The sequence below is a fragment of the Saccopteryx bilineata genome, chromosome 3, assembly GCF_036850765.1.
Source record: "Saccopteryx bilineata isolate mSacBil1 chromosome 3, mSacBil1_pri_phased_curated, whole genome shotgun sequence".
In the NCBI taxonomy this organism is placed as follows: Eukaryota; Metazoa; Chordata; class Mammalia; order Chiroptera; family Emballonuridae; genus Saccopteryx; species Saccopteryx bilineata.
Window position 1 is genome coordinate 223,900,615 of NC_089492.1, and position 19,751 is coordinate 223,920,365.

At 40.7% G+C, this 19,751-nt stretch overlaps 1 protein-coding gene across 2 annotated transcripts in view; it reads right to left on the reverse strand.

The window, feature by feature from the left end:
• Positions 1–499: 499 nt before the first annotated feature.
• Positions 500–19,751, reverse strand: part of ST6GALNAC3 (ST6 N-acetylgalactosaminide alpha-2,6-sialyltransferase 3) — a 617,424-nt gene continuing 598,172 nt past the window's right edge. Inside the window, exons 4-5 of one of the 2 annotated variants that reach the window (XM_066268872.1) lie at positions 3,745–3,852; positions 500–2,700 (exon numbers count right to left, since the gene is read on the reverse strand). In XM_066268872.1, the coding sequence (XP_066124969.1) occupies positions 2,514–2,700; positions 3,745–3,852 (295 nt within the window). In that variant the 3' untranslated portion in view covers positions 500–2,513. The remainder of the gene's footprint in view (positions 2,701–3,744; positions 3,853–19,751) is intronic. The other variant, XM_066268873.1, reaches the window with a different exon arrangement.

Here is a 19,751-nt window from a genome sequence, read left to right on the forward strand (position 1 = left end):
CAACAAAACACTGTCTATTCCACATACGCCTATTGCCATGGACTGGGGGATACAGGGCACTGAGAAAGTCTCCATCAGAGAAAAATATGGCGAGGCAGGAAAGCAAGGAAGTTTTCAGAAGTTTCTCATTAGTAAAAGCTAAACAAATACAGTCGGCCCTCCATTGACCAGAAAACGAAATAAATTATGTAATTTCTTTAAGTATTCTGAAAAGTAAGGGTTCCTTTTTGTTTAAAAATGGAACTTCTGCCTGATCTGTGGTGGCACAGTAGCTAAAGCGTCAACCTGGAATACTGAGGTCGCTGGTTCAAAACCCTGGTCTTGCCTGGTCAAGGCACATATGGGAGCTGATGCTTCCTGCTCCTCCCCCCTTTTTTCTTTCTCTCTCTCTCTAAAATGAATACATTTTTTAAAAATCTTAAAAAAATGAAACTTCTGTTATCACAACAGGGGAAAAATAGTCTTATTACAATTTTAATATTTGTATATATCTGTTTATTTTTCTTGGAGTGGGCATTTCCATCATTAGCTTGAAACAACAAACACATATAAAGCTAAAAAGTCATATAAAGAAACAACAAAAGAATAACATCAATAACAGTTTCAACAATGGAAGTGGCACTTGGTCATTTTTATGGATATGTGTATGGGGGTGTCAAAATGGCAGAAGAGAGCAGGAAAGAGGCTTTTGCCCAAGATGGTCAATAATAATGAAAACTAATCATGGGACTCAGCCCTCGTACCAACGAGCAGAGTGCCTGAAGTGAAATGCATCATGACTTCCAAACTCCAAAACATTTTGTAGGTTAAACCTGGCTTTTGTCTTTTGAATCATTTGCAAAGATGTTTTCGGCCTCTCAGCAAATCTCCCCTCTAATATTTAATGAGCAATAAATACATTATGAACAGAGTCATCTCAAACCTGGGACAAGAAACTGTATTTCTCTGCTTTCAGTTCCTTCTATTGTCCCTGCTCCTTCTTCTTTTCTCCACCTAAATAGCATCATTTAAAAAATATAAAATATACCTATGTTTTTAGTTTATGGGCAAGACCATCTTTGTGATATTTTTTGAGCAATTCTGATGTAATATATTGTATTTGGCACAGAAATCAACTGGTGACTAGTCTACATAAATGCCATCCTATACAAATATTAGCAAGGGAGAGCAGAATATCAGAGCAACCAACAAATTACAGATCATCTGTTAAGGAGATGTGAGAATGCATAGACAATGGACCAGAGGGGTGGTCATGGCATCACCTGGGACAGCTTATGTGAAAGGACTCTAAATGACAGAGCGCTTTGGACATTAAAGTCATTAATATTGTTGTTATTATAGTATAACAACTGATCCACTGTGGGGAAAATAAACCACAAGAAGGTAAAAGTTCTGGTCAGAATTAATACAAGGAATCATTTCCTCTCTATGTCTAAGAGTTGGCACTTGGCAATAATAACGTAACATATGGAGAGACACACCTTGGGTCTAAAAAATAGAAATTTGAATATACAAATATATATCATGAAGTATGGTAGGATACAAATAGATGTAAAAATATGCATTGCTTTCCCTGTTTCGTGAGCTTAAAAAGCATATAATTTTGTGTTGTTGACTGTTGAAGCAAAGTTAATAGACTCTTTTGGTTCTCTTAAAGAAATGTTTTCACAGTATATGTCATTACAGTGCTGAAATCTTACATGTCAAATAGACATCTGAAATATTTGGGGCACAACCAAAAATAACTAAACTTTAACATAGATCATTCCAGTAACATGTTCACTCATATTGTTTGTGGTACTAAGAATGGAGTGGTGAGAATGAAAATTCATCAAGATTTGCTACTTGGCCCATTTGGAATTAAGTGTTTGAGATAGGATTACTTGCCTTTGGGTAGGATATCCACAATATCTTCATCGTTAATTAGGAAACGGCCTGAGGCTTTGGCTATAGGAAGTATTTTAGGAAGATGGGAAGTCAGGAAGAGATTCCTTCTCTGACCTTAGCCTCACTAGTAACTGTGGTAAAATACCTGTACCCATAGAGCATTTCTTAAGGCAGTGTTCGACAATCAAACATTCTTCAAGATGTTGAAACTGCTCAGGTTCAAGAGGCCAAAGTCAATAATAGCCTGGCCTCATAAGGACAAATCCCATTGCTTTTGGAAGTTACTCACTGTTTAAGAATTCTAGGACACTATATGAAGGACAAGCTTCTCATTTCTTAGGTCACTGCTGCCATGCTACTGGCCTTCATTGCAATTCCAGTTAAATTATGAAGTGTACTATGTAATGTTGAACCTTCAGAAATAATGTAATGAGCACTACCACCCTCCATGGAATCAAGTTCAAATTACCAGCAAAGTCATCATCCTGATCCTAGAATGTACAGAATCTTGATCATCATTGTTGTTGTCTTTATCATCACCACCACCACCATCATAGCAATCTTAGCATCACAGCTGCAGTATCGTGATTATGTCAAGTGTGTGGCAAGATCAGAAAAAACCAGTATCAAGACACTGTCCAGTTTGGGTGTGTAAATATTATCCTGTGTTTCTTGGCCCATTTAGCAAACACTTTCTTTTCAGTGATAAACCTATGGCCTCCATATGGGGCATGTTCATGAAGAAAATATTCATCACACTCATCTCTTCCTTGTTCATAGTAGTGGTAGGGCACTTTTCTATACCCTTCTGTCCTAGAAAAGAAAAAAAAAGGAGAGAAAGATTGAGATAAAGAACAAAGCACTCATTTACAAGAATCCATTATGTGCCCAGTAAATGCATTTACGTGCAAACCTATGCATGAATCTAGTCCATGAACTCAGTTAAAACTTTTATGTATAAAAGCTTTTAGGAAGATGTACCAGGTCCTTAGTGCTTTAATAAATCAAATAAAATTTATATATCACACCAATTACATTCAAACAAATAGCTAGCTTTTGAAAGAGGAAATGGTGCATAATGGAAGCAACCTTTGGATAGCCTGATGCTCTTACAGAGCATGAAAATGCTTTGTGATTATCCAGGGTAAGATATTTGGTTCATCTGTGCTCCTACATTCTTATAGTTAGGGTAGAAATATTTGATCATGAAGACTGTGGCTTAATAACCATTTTGAAAATATGATTAAAACACTTGCTGAAATATATTGTGCCAATTGTTGGTAGGAAAGATATTTCGTTACCTTGATGAAGCATGTAAGGTTTGTTTTATTATCTAATTAGAAACCAGCCCACCAACAGGGATATATGTGGTTAAAGACACCCATTTTAAATATGAATCTGACAGATTACTCACTTATTTCCAGAAATTCTTATTAAGCTATCAGCTTCTCTGAGGCTCCAGGACATGTTGTCCTTCATGATCAAATATAACCACTGAGTAGATAACCATCTATCAAGTCATTAGCACCGCAGAAATGACAAACTTGCTTTGCAAATGAAATAACCGCTAAGGTGGTTTTCTGCATTTCTAAGCCACACGTCCCTGATATGTCACTGATTAAGGGGAAAATGTTCCTTCTGACATTTGACATTAGACTGTGGTAAATATTTTTCTTTTTATCACTCCTCAAAGTCACAACTTGATACACTGACAATGAAATGTCATGTCAGCAAAGAACACCAGGAAGTAATTGTTGCTTTATCTCTTTCTCAGATTTATGGTATTAAAATGAATTGTGATATTTTGACAAGATATCAGAATTGGAGATGCATAAAAATAATTTCCTGTGATCTTACTTGCAGTAGGTGTCATTTATCATCCCGTAGACGTGAATGCCATAACAGGCATCCATGGCCAGGATGAAGGTAAACCACCCAGTGCTGAGATAAGAGCCAGACTGGACTCTGCGGGGGAACAAAAACAACGAACAAAACAACACAACACAGACAACATACACAGAGCAACAATAAAGTGTGGTGAGAAACAAGCCACTTTCTGTCAGAAACATAGCATTTGTTAGCAGGACAAAGCATTAAGAAACTTGACAATCTGTCAAAGATTCACACTTATTTTGAATTATCTCTGAATAATTTATGGGCATGCTTCTCACTCTTACTACCTTCAGCCTAGAAGCTATGTTGTATGGTAGAGAAGCCATATGGCAAATATTTGATGTCAAATAAGCCTGCTCCTTTCAGGTGGAAAATAATTTGTTTGATTTTCCATATGACACAAATTAGTGCTGTATATCAAAAGACAGGTTTTCTACAAGTTGCTTGGAGCCCTGATGGGAACTGAATGACAATAGTGCTATCTGCTATCCTGGACATAGCACTTTCTCTAAGGCTGGTTGGGTTTCTAAGTGTAAACTGGATGCAGTGGAGGTGAACGACTTGGTCTGGGAAAGCCTCTGAAAAGTTTTCCTGCACTGCTTTCCGGGCATCATGAGACAAGACTTTTCCTTTGTAAGACCTGTCTTACCAGTCTCTTCAACACATTTTTATTGAACACCTACTATGTGCCCATCACTGTTGTAGATTCTGAGGATACAGCAGTTATCAAAACAACTAAAGTTTTTGTCTTCATCGCGACCAGAGGATTGGATTTGGAGGTGGTTATGTTATAAAGGTTAGCCATGGAAGTCTCTTTCTTTCTTTTTTTTTTTTTTTTTTGATAATGGGAACAAAGATCTGAAAAAAAGGGGAGAGGTAAGGAAATGGGAAGAAGCCATGTGGACTATATTGCAAAAACAAGCTCGAGTGCATATTCTTTTGACCACCTCTTGGCCACATAAGGGTGGGCCATGGGCTGGAACACGACCATACTGAGAGATAAGGAGTTCTCATAGCCAGTGCTGGACTCGCCACCGTGTGTGGGGCTATTCTTCTTACCCTGTTTCAAACTTAAAAAAATGTTTGTATCTTTCAATTACAGTTGGCATTCAATATTATATTGGTTTGAGGTGTACAGCATAGAGGTTAGACATTTATATAACTTACGAGGCTCTCCCCCCAATAGTCTATCGAGTACACACCTGACACCACACATGGCTATTGCAATATCACTGACTCTATTCCCTGGGCTGTACTGCCCCATGACTATTTTGTAACTGCTAATTTGTACTTCTTAATGTCTTCACCTTTGTCACCCAATCCCCTGACCCCTCTCCCATCTTGTAATCATCAGTTTGTTCTCTATAAACTTTTTCTGTTTGGTTTGGTCACTTATTTATTTTTTTACTTTTATTTTTTAGATTCCACATATAAGTATAATCCTATGGTATTTGTCATTCTCTCTTTGACTTAATTCAGTTAGCTCGATGTGTACTTCTTTGTTCTGTTTCAGTGTGTATGTGTCAAACGGCACCTGGCCAACCTCAGTGCTGTGTCTGTTCCCTGCAAAGAGGGGATGGGAGCCTTCATTCTGTGGCACAAAAGGGTTGCATGCAGGCCAGTGGCCCTGAGTTCGCTGCTGGAAAGGACCAACTGGCCATGGGGTACCAATGCCCACTACTACACTGATCTTGTTCTACTTCTCTGTGAGTAAAGTGTTGTTTAGCTAGTGCTATGTTATGTTCTAGCTTGTGTTATGTTTTCCTTGGAAACTCCAATATCCAGAGACAGTGGGCAGAAGGGTTTGGACTTCTACTCCTCGTGATGGTTGACAGGTGCCACTTGCTTGACAGACAATATGAGAGAAAAGTATTTCAAGAAAAGGAAATGCTAAGAGCAAATTTCCATATATGTAAATGTGCAGTATGCTAGTGATGAACTGAAGGGAGAGATGCAGGGCTGATTGGAGGGGTCTGCCAAGTTCCAAATGGTTCAAGGGAATGTTTGATGACAGGTGGGATCTCCATACTTGTCTTTAGCCAAGGTGACCCAATCCATCCAAAACAGACAACTGCTTATCTCCATAAATCTCCCCGCTCACGGGCATTGGCTCACCCCAGGAAGTTTGGCATCTGTGTAGCATCACTTCTAAAAAAATCACTAGATTTACTACATCTAGACTACTTTGCATACTGGAGCCCAGCCAGCTCTCCTCCTACTAATAACCACTCTCTGGGAACAGCACTCCAGTCAGTAGCTGCTCCCCACTGAAGATCAATACTGCTAATGCATTTCTGCAGTACCAAGCCTTCAGTATGCTATAATTAGGACCCTGAGTCTTTTGAGTCTCCCTCTCTCTCTTTTTTAAAAACAGGTACTGCTTAGTATCAATCACTTATAGCATAACAAGCATTTCAGGAGCAACACAAACTCAGAGTGCAGGTTGGTAACTGGATATTTTAACCTTTATTTTCATTGACTTCGAGTGATTTGCAAGGAGAGATAAACCCAGCCCATATATGAGTGTGTATATATCCGTTCCCTCTGCTTATTGTCACGGAATTTGAAATGCCACAACATAAATATTTCCTTTGTATCTCCTAGCATGTCTTCCACATGGAAAATATTCCAGAAACAGGACCACAGTGAATTCATGCACTTTCCTCTGTACCAGGAATAGTGGTGGCAGCATGGGTGAGGAATGGGTGCCCCATGGGTGTGAAGAGGTACAACAGGGAGGTGAAATATACGCGAGGTTCCCTCTGTTTCTGTAGCTGAACCTGCACTCAATTCTGCATTATGGAGTCTGAGGAGGAGCAGCAACGGTAGGAACTGCTTACTGCTCCATCTCCTTAAAGAGCCCTTGTCTGAAAATTGGGAGAGATCAGAAGAGGCAAGAAAGAGTCTTGAGAAAACCTCTCAAACTGAATGTAGAAATTTTGTCTACATACCAATTTTTTTTTCTGGTTATTATTTCTACTAAATTGCATGCCCCTTTTTTCTCTTCTCGCCTTCTCATACGACCTTTTCCACCTTTCTATCCTCTCGATCCTTCTTTATACCTGGTTGACCAAGCTCTAGTAGAGTTCACTAAAAATTACAGCATTTTTTTTTTTGTATACAGTGAGAAAAATCAGGTCTCACTTATTCACCCATTTATTTATTTTTTTCAACACACATTTATTGGAATCCTATCATATGTCACGACTACAGTAGAAGTTGACAATAAGTATTTTATTAAAGAGCACAGGTTCTTGTGGGGGAAGCACACATGTTGAAACAATTGATCACGGAACAGTGCGACAAAGCTCAAAGTCACGCGTTTCCTCTGAGTGGGCACCCCGTGCAGCACAGGGTTGCAAGTGAGGCTGCCTGGTTTCACATTCCAGCTCTGCCACCACCTGAGTGGGAGGCTTTGGACAATTTATTTAACCTCTTTAGATCATTTTAGTTTTCTTGCCTCAAAGATGAGGTGGTTGAAATAAGTCATAGGTAAGGTTTCTTCCAATTTTGAGATCAGATGATTCTGTGATTGTCACTCTTCAATAGTCAATCTGTTTTAGCCTTTAAGCATTTGACAGTACCATGCTCCCAGCATGTTGGATGTAGAGTGAACAAAAGCATCAGTCAGTCAGGTCACATGTAATGCCCACTTGTGTGATGGACATGCCACTGAATATCTGGGGTGTGTATTTCTATATAAAGTTTTTCCCTCGCAATGGTAGTGGCTGTTGTCACTATGCTTTCAGAGGGAGGAGCTCTGTGTTCACCCCCTTCACACTGCTGCTCACGGAAAGTGCTGAAATGGTTGTTCAACACCAGTGACACACTGGGCTGTGGTATTGAGGGTAAAGCTTACTTTGAGTGAGAGATAAAATAAATCTAAATTAGAAGAAATAGATTTTATTCTTACGTCCCCCCACTTCCCTAGGAGCTGCTGTCAAGGACCAAGGTAACATTATAGCCCCAGAATAAAAAAGGGATCTTTTGTGTGACATATGGACCATTTTGCAAAATGAGCTCTCCTGGCTCATTCTGGTCCACCCCAGAGAGCCATTTTCTGTAGTTCAACAGTGAGTTTTCAGAGCAGAACCCTCGAAGGATAAGGAGCACCACTGGCAAAGCAGCCTATCTGCACAGCCCTCTGCTCTTACGAGAGGAAGAGAGGGTCAGGGGTTGCAGAGTTCAGCATCTGGTCAAAGATCTTTCCATTTCACCACATAATAAAATTTTTACCGTATTTCTGATACTTGTTTACATTTAAACCTAATGTAATTTATTTTGTTTCTGGGTAGGCAGGTCATAATAATTAGCCCCAAAGCTCTCTAAGTGAGCGGTGCTGCATTTGATTCAGCCTAGGGAGGCTCGTGCTGCCCAAGTGCTCTGTCCTACAAACAGCACTTAATTAGACAGTTGCATTTTCCTTCCCTGGTGCCTCTGATATAGTTGGATGAGAAATTGTGTGAGGTTTTCTACCCACAGTACATGGTAGGACTAGCAAAGTGTTTTATTTTTTTTTCTAAAATTATTCAGCCCTGGCCGGTTGGCTCAGCGGTAGAGCGTCGGCCTAGCGTGCAGAGGACCCGGGTTCGATTCCCGGCCAGGGCACACAGGAGAAGCGCCCATTTGCTTCTCCACCCCTCCGCCGCGCCTTCCTCTCTGTCTCTCTCTTCCCCTCCCGCAGCCAAGGCTCCATTGGAGCAAAGATGGCCCGGGCGCTGGGGATGGCTCTGTGGCCTCTGCCCCAGGCGCTAGAGTGGCTCTGGTCGCAACATGGCGACACCCAGGAGGGTCGCAACATGGCGACGCCCAGGATGGGCAGAGCATCGCCCCCTGGTGGGCAGAGCGTCGCCCCCTGGTGGGCGTGCCGGGTGGATCCCGGGCGGGCGCATGCGGGAGTCTGTCTGACTGTCTCTCCCTGTTTCCAGCTTCAGAAAAATGCAAAAAAAAAAAATAAATAAATAAAATAAATAAATAAAATTATTCAGATGTCCATATAGATGTAGTGGAATAATGGCAGCTGCTAGATTATTTCAAGGATTCTTCCAAATAAGTGACCTGGGATCTGAGTTCCTAGGGAATTCACTGGCTTGAATGGCACAGGGCAGGCTCTGGGAATTCTTGTAGCTGCACTGTTCCCCAGCTCTCCTGCTGTGTGGGCATACTAGAAATGAAATATAAATTATACCCAACACACCTTTGAAGGTTCAATAAAAATAACAACAAAATGACCTCAGCTGATGTATGTGAAATTGTTTATGCCTTTCAGCATGGAGAGACCCAATGCTAATTATCAGACGCCTTAAAAAATTCTAAAAGGGTGTCCTCTGGGGCCAAATATCATCTTTTAATTTGTCACTCAAGCACACAGCACTAACTATGTACCAGCTGGCCATCAGCCACAGCATTTTTTATATCTTCCACATTTGGGGATCGATAAAAATCATTATTGTCATCTACAAACAAACAATCAAGAGTCCCATAGGGGTGATAAGAGAATTTAGGTCCTTAATTCAGTACAATAGGAAAGCCTAAATTAATGCAGCAGAATAATGAGCCATGCATTGAAAAAATAAAGGCAGGAGTGTGAGAGGAAGCTATCAATCATTTATTTTCACTGGCCAAGTTCTGCATCCCTCTGCTCCTCGGTAATCAAGATACTTACCACTTGGAAACTACTTAAATTTACTTGCTCATCACTTGGAAAAATGATGCTGTCAACACCTTGATATAGCACATGCTTGAAGGCATAACATTTAAAATATAATCTTTCATCCAGTTTATTAACAATAAAATATACACTACCTAGCCCCTTGATGATTACCCCGGTTCCTTGATGTCTAAAGGCCATCATGTGTCCACAGGGATTTGTTGTGTGTCAAGCAATCCTTATTTACACCAGTCTCAACATTTTTAGCTGTTAGCATCTTTCATTTGCCTGCACCACTGCTTCTGAGCATGCTCTCTCATCTCATTTCTGGAAACATATCGTGAAGCATTTTTCGCCTATTTCCTGGTAAGGGGAGACTTTTCCCTTTTGGATAACTTTAGGGGAGGAACTGAGGAAAGTGAAATATTCACATTTCAAAAGAAAACTGGATGACACAGATAAATCCCAGCTATTTGCAGGATGCTGTTCTAATCATGGAACACCATTAGCTCAATGATGTGGGTTCTGAACTCAAGAAGCTTATACTTTGATGGGCAAAACAGTAGCACTTTCTCTACATCAGGGCTTCTCAATCTCAGTGCTATTGACACTGTAGGTGAGACAATTCTTTGTTGTAGGGGAATACCCTGTGTAGTAAGTTCTCTTTCACATTTCACCTCATTCCCCTGTTCCAAGCTCACCTGTGCCCTCGGAGGGCAGTGGCTTTCTTGATTCCTCAGTGCCTACTCTTGGCTTGAGGCGGTTTGCCTTGTGGATGTCCCTAACTCTAAAAATACAGTTTCTCCTTATCTGCAGTTCCCAGCTGGCCTATACCTAAAGGGCAAGTCCTGGCCTGAAATGGGTGGAGAGAAAAAGTGTCGGCTGGAAACAAGAATGAGCAGTCCAATAGCCTCGGTTTCTGTGGCTGCGTCCTCCTCATGGAATGGCTCAAAGTTTGAAGTCTAAATTCTACGGTTTCTTATTCATTTCTTTCATGAACTGATGAAAACAAGTTCTGGATCACCCTGAGCTAACATTTCAAAGGCATAATAATCATTTATCAAAGTCCAAAGGAGATCAAGACCCTTCCAATAATGAAGTTTTGTTAGACAGCACAATATTGGCAGCACCTTCAGAAATCTGCTATACTTAGGAGAGAAAAAGAAATTTAAAAAAAGAGTCAATCCATATTTCATGTCTTGTTTTAACTCTATTGGAACTCATCAATATATTCCACTGGCAGGATAAATAAAAATGGCAAAGTAAGTTTCCATCACCTTCCTAGGGAGAAGGAATACATGACAGAGTATAGATTATTCAATTAAAAACATCTGTTCCTCCATTGTTTTCAAAAGCACATGGAAAATGGAAGAATACATTTAAACAAAAAGTCTAGGTAAAAAAAAGGCAGCTGATGCTTATCAGTAGTATTTTGAGCTTCAATTGAACATTGTGAACCAGTCTAATGGCAGCAAAGCTCAAAGTGTGGAAATAATTTCAGCTATCCCCAAGTCATATATTTTTGCATATCATTTGATTGTTGGGAGGTATAGAAATACTCTGGAATTTACCTATTATATTAACACTGCATATTGGTACTATCTATCAATAGGACATGCCCACCAAATTTTCAAACAGCAACAACTTTCTGCAAATCAAGAAGCGGAATTCTCAGTCTTGGCCTGAATCATTTGCAAATGGACATAAACGTTTCAAATGGTTAAAAACATCATTCTGTGAATGGTGCGTCTTAAAAGAATGTGCCAAATGAAAGGAATGCAGGCCTGGAAAATAACCAACAATGGATCCTGGGAAAATGGAGAAAGCAGTAAATCTTAGAGGAAGCCTGTCCTACCATTCTGAGCAGCTAATGTAAAATGCCTGTGCTAATCAGTAGGCTCTTATACTGTGAATATAACAAATAGTTTTTTGCTATAGAATCAACAGTACTCTGTGATGAATGCAATAAAATTGTACATAAGGAGCATAATAAGAAATGACTGTCCTTTTTAAACTGTACATTTAAAAGTAAAATGGTACAGCTCTCAAAGGTATGATTTATGACTGCTATAGAAACAGAAGATGCTACTCACAAAAATTACTTCATTCATTCATCTCAGGAATTAAAAGGTTATTTCACTCTTGCCCTTGGGCTACAAAGGCCCATCAATTGGAAATGTTAATTTGAGAGATTTCATTCACGTTCTTAAATAAAAAATGGAACCTCAGAAATAGCAGGAATGGATGTAGTGTGGGGATGTTTTGGGGCTGCTTAATTAAGGCAGGGCTGGTTCCTTAGCCACTCAGTATTGACTGACTTGTGTCCCCTCAAAATTCATCTATTTAAGCCCTAACTCCCAATATGATGGTGTTCAAAGGTAGGGCCTTTAGAAGATAATTAGCTTTACATGATGCCATGAGGGTGGGGCCCTGATGATGGGATTAGTGCCTATATAAAAAGAAAAAGACACACCAGAACTCTTTTCCTCCCACATGTGAGGGCTCAGCAAAAAGGCTACAAGTCAGGAGGAGAGTGTTCGCCAGAAAGCAACCACACTGACACTCTGATTTCAGACATTCAGCCTCCAGAACTGTGAGAAATAAATTTCTCTTGCTGAGCTACCCAGCTTATGGTATTCTGTTATGGCAGCCTGAGCAAACTAAGACCTGAGGTTTCTTTTAAGGGCCCCCCACATAATCCTAAATTCCCTACTGTGATTTCTAGCACTGTTCCTGAACTTTCTCATCTAGTCATGTCAGCCCATTTGCTGCTTTTGTGCATGTCAACCTCTGTCTTTTTTACTCTCTTTACTTGTATACACTTTCCATTTTCCTTAAGTGCTTCCCCCATGTGCTCTCCAGTTTCTAATATTATCAAGCTTTGATTCTTCTTACTCTCATTTATTCCTGAAAAAATTACTGAGTACACTGTAGGTGTGAGCCACTGTGCCAGGTACTGGAAATAACAAATTGCCCCTGATCTCAACTCAGGGTCAAGTGGAGATGACAGACTCAATGATCATCTTTAAAAATAGGGACATAGGGAGGTAATTCCTCTGCAAATGCTATAGGGATACCAAGGGAAGAACAACAGACACAGCTGGAGGGAACTAGGGAAAGTAATTCCTTCCCTAATAGGAGGTAAGAGCTGAGCTATGGATTAAAGTTAAGAACACCAGAAAGAGAAAAGAAGGACAGCCTTTCAGGCAGAAGGAATGGTTTGTGCAGTTGTACTGAGGTATGAGAATAATGGCAATGCAGAATAGTTCTTGGCCCTGAATGGTGGGCTCAGCTGGTTGAGTGTCGGCCCAGTGTGTTGATGTCCCAGGTTCAATTCCCAGTTAGAGCACACAGGTCATCCCTCCCCCTTCTCTTCCTTACTCTCTGCCCCTCCCCTCCTGCAGCCATGGCTCAATAGGTTAGAGCACATCTGCTCTGTGGAGCCTCCATCTCAGGTGCTAAAAATAGCTCGGTTGTGAGCATGGCCCAAGATGGGCAGAGCATCAGCCCCAGATCAGGGTTGCTGGGTGGATTCTGGTTGATGCATATGCAAGAGTCTGTTTCTCTATCTCCCCTTCTCTCACTTGGAAAAAGAAGAAGAAAAAGTTCTCAGATGTCCTCAAACATGGGATGGACCTCAAAGCATCTTCACTGTTATTTCCATAATAGATCAATTGTTAGAGACAGGATGCATAAGTAATACTGATTTATTTTTCTTCCTTACATTGTGTTTTGAAATATTAGAGATATCTTGATGTTTTGTATAGCTAGTTGTGTTTTTTTTTCAGATGATGAAAATTTATGACTCTGGAGAAAAGTATCTAGGGGAAAATTGGAAGAATTATGCTTTTTCTTTCTCATTAAATTTCTCATTAATTCAGAATTGAGAACAAATGTAAATAAATATGACTAAGAATAAAAACAATTTAAAAATGTGTGATGCTAACGGATGCACCCAGTAGTGTTCATCTGTGTTATAAACTGAGTTGCAAGTCATGAGCAAACTCATCGAATCTCCACTTATCACCAAGCCAGCTTTCTCAGTACACACCTGGAGGCTCTCAACTTGTTTTATTTAAAAGGGAAACAGTTTCTACAAAAACATTTAATTTACCGAGTTCTTTTCTTCTTCTCCTTTTTTTAATTAATGGAAATGAAAACAGATACCATTGCTGCTTTCAGGAGTCCTTTGAAAAACCTTTCAGGTCTGGAAACACTGAGCTAAATGACTTCTAAATCAACATCTCCTGTAGCTTGTAAAGGTGCTGGAAGAATGGGTGATACTATATACCTTAACACCCAATCTCTACCCTAAGTAATTCTGCTGCCTTCCCTGCATCACTGTTTTTAAAAAGAATGGCTCATAATTTTGAAGACATGAAATATTATGGACAACCTCTGTGGGTTCTAATTTCAGACCATTCAAGCTACCATAGAGGCCCTTGTCTCAATAGCCATAGATTTTTTTTTAATTGGGGTGACATTGGTTAATAAAATTATATAGGTTTCAGGTGTACAATTCTATACTGCATCATCTCTATATTGTATTGTGTGTTCACCACCCCAAGTCAAGTCTCCTTCCATCACCATCTATTCCCTTTTTATCAATAGCCACAGATTTTCTTTCAACTTTCCTGTGCTAGATTGTATTATTCATTCCCTCCCTGGACATGGCTTGCTCATGGATGTAGAAACTTTCTTGCCTCACTGACTCTGAAGTTGCCAAAAACTTGCTTTGATGGAACATAAGTAAAAGTGAACATTTGTGACAGTTCCCAGTAGAGATATTGAGAAGCACCACAGGTTCCAATTCATTGCATTTCTTTCCTCCATCATGGGAACAACACATCCCAGGTAGGGGATGCTCCTTCAGCCTTGGCCCTCAGATATGGAAGCTCATGCAACAGGTAAGAGTCTAAAACCAGAGCCAAGTTCAACTGAGCCTAGCACAACTATAGCTGATCACAGACCTGTGAGTAGGAAATAATGTTCTTGTAAGCCATTGAGCTTCAGAATTTTTTGTTATGCAGCAAAAAGTTGTGTTGGTCAAACGAGTTTGTAAATGTGATGTATATATTTGCTGGTTTATTCAGTAGTTTGCATTGGGTGTGGGGGATGGGCTGTGGGCAGACAGGGTTGTTATAGCCTAAGGCTTGGTTTTGGGACTAGTCCTTTCCTACGCTTTTAATACTGGGATCTTTTAAGGCTAAGCTTTTCCCCACACCCTTGACTGTTCCATGATGGGGGTGGTGCACTCTCATGAGGAATCCTGTTATGCCTCAGATAAGTGACTTTGTATCAGAGACTTCCTTGTTTATATATTGGATTAAAAGTTTTGATTTCTACACTATAAAATGGGGCAGAGAAGCCCATGCTGGAGGAGTGCAGAGAAAGGCCACGTGGAGGAGAGGAGAAGCAGCCAAGGTGGCAGAGTGCTGAAGGAGAAGCCAGTTTGTGCAGAGTTTGTGCAGAGAGAGGGAGATGGGGAACAGAGGTGAATGAGACTGGTGAGGTAGACACCATTGATTCTAGGAAACTCGGATAAGTCAATGGCTTTGGGAGCCCTGAATGGAAAGGGAAGTGTTTTCCCACTGTGTGTATTTCTTGCCCACCAGGTGCAAGCTAGGATTAAAGCTAATGGCCCACCAGTTCTTGGCTTCGTTGTTTTATTACCATTAGTCGGAATCATATGCGAATCTGCATGGGCCAGGCGGCTGTGATGGTGGTCGTGGCTACTGACCTTACAAGTTGACTGTAAAGCCAGAGGCCAGGGCCACCATCAGAGCAGCCCGGCCCATGCAGGTTCGCATTGGATTCGGACAGTCGGTAAAGAAACAACGGAGCCACAAACTGGTGGGCCACAGTCTTTAATTCTAGCTTGCACCCGGCGGGCAAGTAAAAACACACACTGGGCTCCAAAACCCACTCACATTCAGTGTCACAAAGCCACTGACTTATCCGATTTTCCTAGAATCAAAGGTTTCTAGCTCACCAGCCTTATTCTCCTCAGTTCCCTATCTCCTTCCTTCTCCAGCATCAAACTGCACAAACTGGCCTCTCACTCAGTACTCTGCCATCTTGGCTGCTTCCCCTGGCCACATGGCCTCTTTCTGCTCTCTGCTCTGCCCCCTCTGCTCTCTCATGCTAATCATCCCAGGAACCAAGAGAGCAGGCTCCTATTCTGCCCCTATTTTATAGTGTAGAAATCCAAACCTTTAATCCAATATACAAAATAGGGAAGTCTCTAATACAAAGTACTTCTCTGAGGCATGATTGGATTGTATCGCCCCACATCAAAAAGGGTGGGAAAGGCTTAATCCCAAAACCAAGCCCCAGGCACCAAGGATTCTCAACACACATTAATATCACCTGGGCGAAGGCCTCACGTGGGCAGCACCATCTTTAACAAAATGAGCATAATACATTTTATCTGCCCTACATTGACTATACTTATTCTGACTAATAATAATAATTGCTATTATTTATGGATCATTTACATGAACTAGACATTTTTGTCAAGAGATCATCTCATTTAACCCTCAAAACAACTCCATCCTATAGAAGTATTACTATCTCATTATACAGATGAAGGTTCCCAAGATCTAAAGCACTTGCCCAAGGACAGTTTAACTCCAGAGAACTCAGATTCTTAACAGTTCTTTGTTGGTAATCATCACTCTCAGTATGATCAAGGCACTGACATGGCTGATTGTTGGGCAGATAAAATATATTATACTCACTTTGTTAAAGTGGCGCTGCCCACATGGAGGCCATTGCCCAGGTGATATTAATGTGTGTCTCTCTGGGCAGGCAGAATCCTTGTAGCCTGGGGCTTGGTTTTGGGATTAAGCCTTTCCCACCCTTTTTGATGGGGGGCGGTACAATCCAATCATGCCTCAGAGAAGTGATTTTGTAGTAGAGACTTCCCTATTCTGTATATTGGATTAAAGGTTATGGATCTACACTATAAAATGGGGGAAGAACAGGAGCTTGCGCTCTCTTGGTTCCTGGGATGATTAGCATGAGAGAGCAGAGGGAGCAGAGCAGAGAGCAGAAAGAGGCCATGTGGAGGAGGCCAGGAGAAGCAGCCAAGATGGCGGAGTGCTGAGTGAGATGCCAGTTTGTGCAGAGTTTGTATCTGGGATAAGGAAGGAGATGGGGAACTGAGGAGAATAAGGCTGGTGAGCTAGAAACCTTTGATTCTAGGAAACTCGGATAAGTCAGTGGCTTTGTGAGCACTGAATGTGAGTGGGTTTTGGAGCCCAGTGTGTGTTTTTACTTGCCCGCCGGGTGCAAGCTAGGATTAAAGAAAATGGCCTATCAGTTTTTGGCTCCATTGTTTCTTTACCGACTGTCCGAATCCAATGCGAACCTGCATGGGCGGGCTGCTCTGATGCTGGCCCTGCCTCCTGGCTTTACACTGATGGAGAAGCAATCAAGAGTCCTCAATTTCTTTCTGGTTCTACTGTTAACCCTCTAGAAAATCTTTTGGGCCACATTATTTTTGATGGCAGAATAAGAGGATTGGCCTAGGTGGGTTTAGGACCTGTTATCACTAATGTTCTGTAACTGTAGTTATAGTAATGCAATCCATGTTAGAGAGATTATAAATGTACAACTGTATTTTTAGCATAGGCTATCATCACTTTATAGATTTTATGTTTATAACTTCAGGATTCAAAACACTTTTAAGAATTTTATCCATGGTTATGTTCAAATAATAGCTTTATGCCACTGATGCAGACATATGCATCGACTTTAAAAGAAATAAAGGGTAAGTTCTGAAATGAAAACCAAGTTTCTGGATCCACTTCATTCCCCAGGCATGGTTTCCTTCCAGCCCTTAGGCTCTGTAACCTTTGAATAAGTTCTCCTCTTTGGCTTGTGTTAGCTGAAGGAAGCATCTGTTTCTTGCAACCAAAGATGTTAAGTTGAATTAGTTGACCTCTAAGATCCTTTTCAAAACAATGAGACTATTAAATACCTAGGCATAATTATGGACTTTGCTTCTAGTTAAACTTTAACTCTTATTAACAATCACTATTTGATCTGATCCTAGTTTTATTATGTAGGCTTTAAAAGTTGCTTCTTTCTAACTTACCTTTCAACTTATCTTGAAATCATGCCCTTCCTAAATTGATGTGGGCTTCAGCATTCTGAATGCTAATCACCTTTCTCTACCTAAGGCAAAGGTGCCTGTTCCCGTCCTAACCTGATAAAGGTAATTAATGGAAGGTTTTGGCTTTCTCTTCCAGTTCTCTTATCACCCATTCTCTCTGCATATACTTGCTTTAAGACTGAAGAAAAGAAAAATAAAGAAATATTTTAATCAGGTAGAAGTATATCTGAGTAGATAAGAGACTTTTTCCTGGCATTTTACCTTTGTAGAGGAGAAATGAAATGACTTCCTTCTCCTTAACTGTTTGATTTGACTGGAACTTAAGTTCAGCCAAGCCCCTTTTCTTTAGAAATAGTCTTAGCACAGACTCAGACTCAAAGTTGGTGCTTCTGACAAAAGATGCTTTTTGTGCCTGTTTCTCTTTCAAAGAGAAAATTTACATTTAAAATGAACTGTTGAACAAGTAAGTTTTAACAAGGTTTTAAGACCGATTTGGAGTGGTTTCACCGCACTGAAGAAGATGTGGTGTCCAGGCATGTTGTTAAGGTCTGCAGGACCCCGGGTCATCACTGAGCCAGCCTCAGCCAGACCCCGAGTTTGAAAAAGAAAATTTTACAAACACAAAGCAGTGCTGACCTTCTTGTTAAGAAAGACTAATTTTGCTGCTGCTCCTGCCTATCTGAAACTATTATCACTTTTCTGACTGAGTTCCATGGCTCAATAAGTCCTGAAATAAATTATTTCGAGGGAATATTTATTTTTTAATAGGAAAAGCAAAGCTGTACTCCCATTTCCCACATCTATTAAAATTGTTTGTATCTGGCTCACTAACGAAGGATAATTCAATTAGAAGAGATCAACAGAAAAACTGACATACAGGTCCTCAGGCACTGAGAATTTCTGTCTCTAACTTAGAGAAGGAGGCTTTATTTGTCAGTTTTTTCCAATTGGCTGACAACATTCATTGACTACCTTATGTATAATACCTTTGCCGAACAATAGGCTATCATCTGTGTATCAAAGCAGGCGCTGATCTAATTCTTCTGCTCCAGCACCAGCAAATTCCTAAAATGGGATTCCTTCTGCTCCGCAGAACAGCTGAGGTCAAATGACCTTGAAACAGTCACAGCTAATGGAGTCTCATCTATTAAACCAGCTTTTGCCCACTAAGGTAGAATGTTATTTACTTTTGCCCAGAAATTTCAGTTCTAAAGACTCAATTACCCCCCGCCCCTCGTTCTAGAGATGGCATAGGGTTTGAGAAAAAAAAAATCTTCCTTTGAAGTGTATCCAGATTTTCCAATGAGCTAGATTCCTCGCTTAGTGGAGTGAAGAATTTCTCTCATGGAGGTGGTGTCTCCCCTATAATATTGCTACACAGCTTAGGTTGAGATCTATGTGGAAAGGACCTGTGTGTATATTCTTACAGTCATTCTGTACCCAGGAAGAAGTCCTTCTGTGCACACCAACCCCATACCAGAACATCTTCCTTATCAGAACCTCTGGAAACTTCCTCTTTTCATAGTAATTTATTCTGCTCACACCAGGAAAAAAAAATCAGGAAGTTCCAGAAATGTAAAGAAGAGAGATTAATTTCAACATTTAAGGACCATCCATCTGATCAGAGAGGAGATAACAGCAACAATTCCCTTCTTCCAACCAGAAGAGAGAACTTTTTTTTCCTCAATAAATGATTTGCTTATAGTCAAAGTCTTTTACCGATTGTCATCCTCAGAACAAACAGCAGCAAGTCAGAATTATAGACCCCCAAATCACCCAGCAGCTCCTACATTCCCATCTTTGCCCCTTCCATCCGCCTCCTGGCACCCTGCTGTCTCACAGGGGACTCTGTCCAAGACGAGTGTGTGAAGATGCTCTCAGCGGCCTTGAAGGCAGGTGGTGAGAGAGCCTGGACCAGGGATGGGTTAAGTTTTGCACCTGCTGCAAAAGAGACAGCTTTCAGGTGTCTCCAGGAATTATTCAGGCCCAGTAATTCTGTTGACCGTGAGTAGCCAAACTGCCATAAAGAGAGAACCAGAATGCAGAGCCAAGACAATACATCCTAGAAAATGCCAGGAAGAAATACAGAAAATGTCTTATTTGAGCACAGCTGACTGAAATGTGAGAATGTTGTTACTCTCCATAGATTTTCCTACATTGTAACAGTCACAGAATGCCAGAAGTCTCCACACAGAGCTGTAA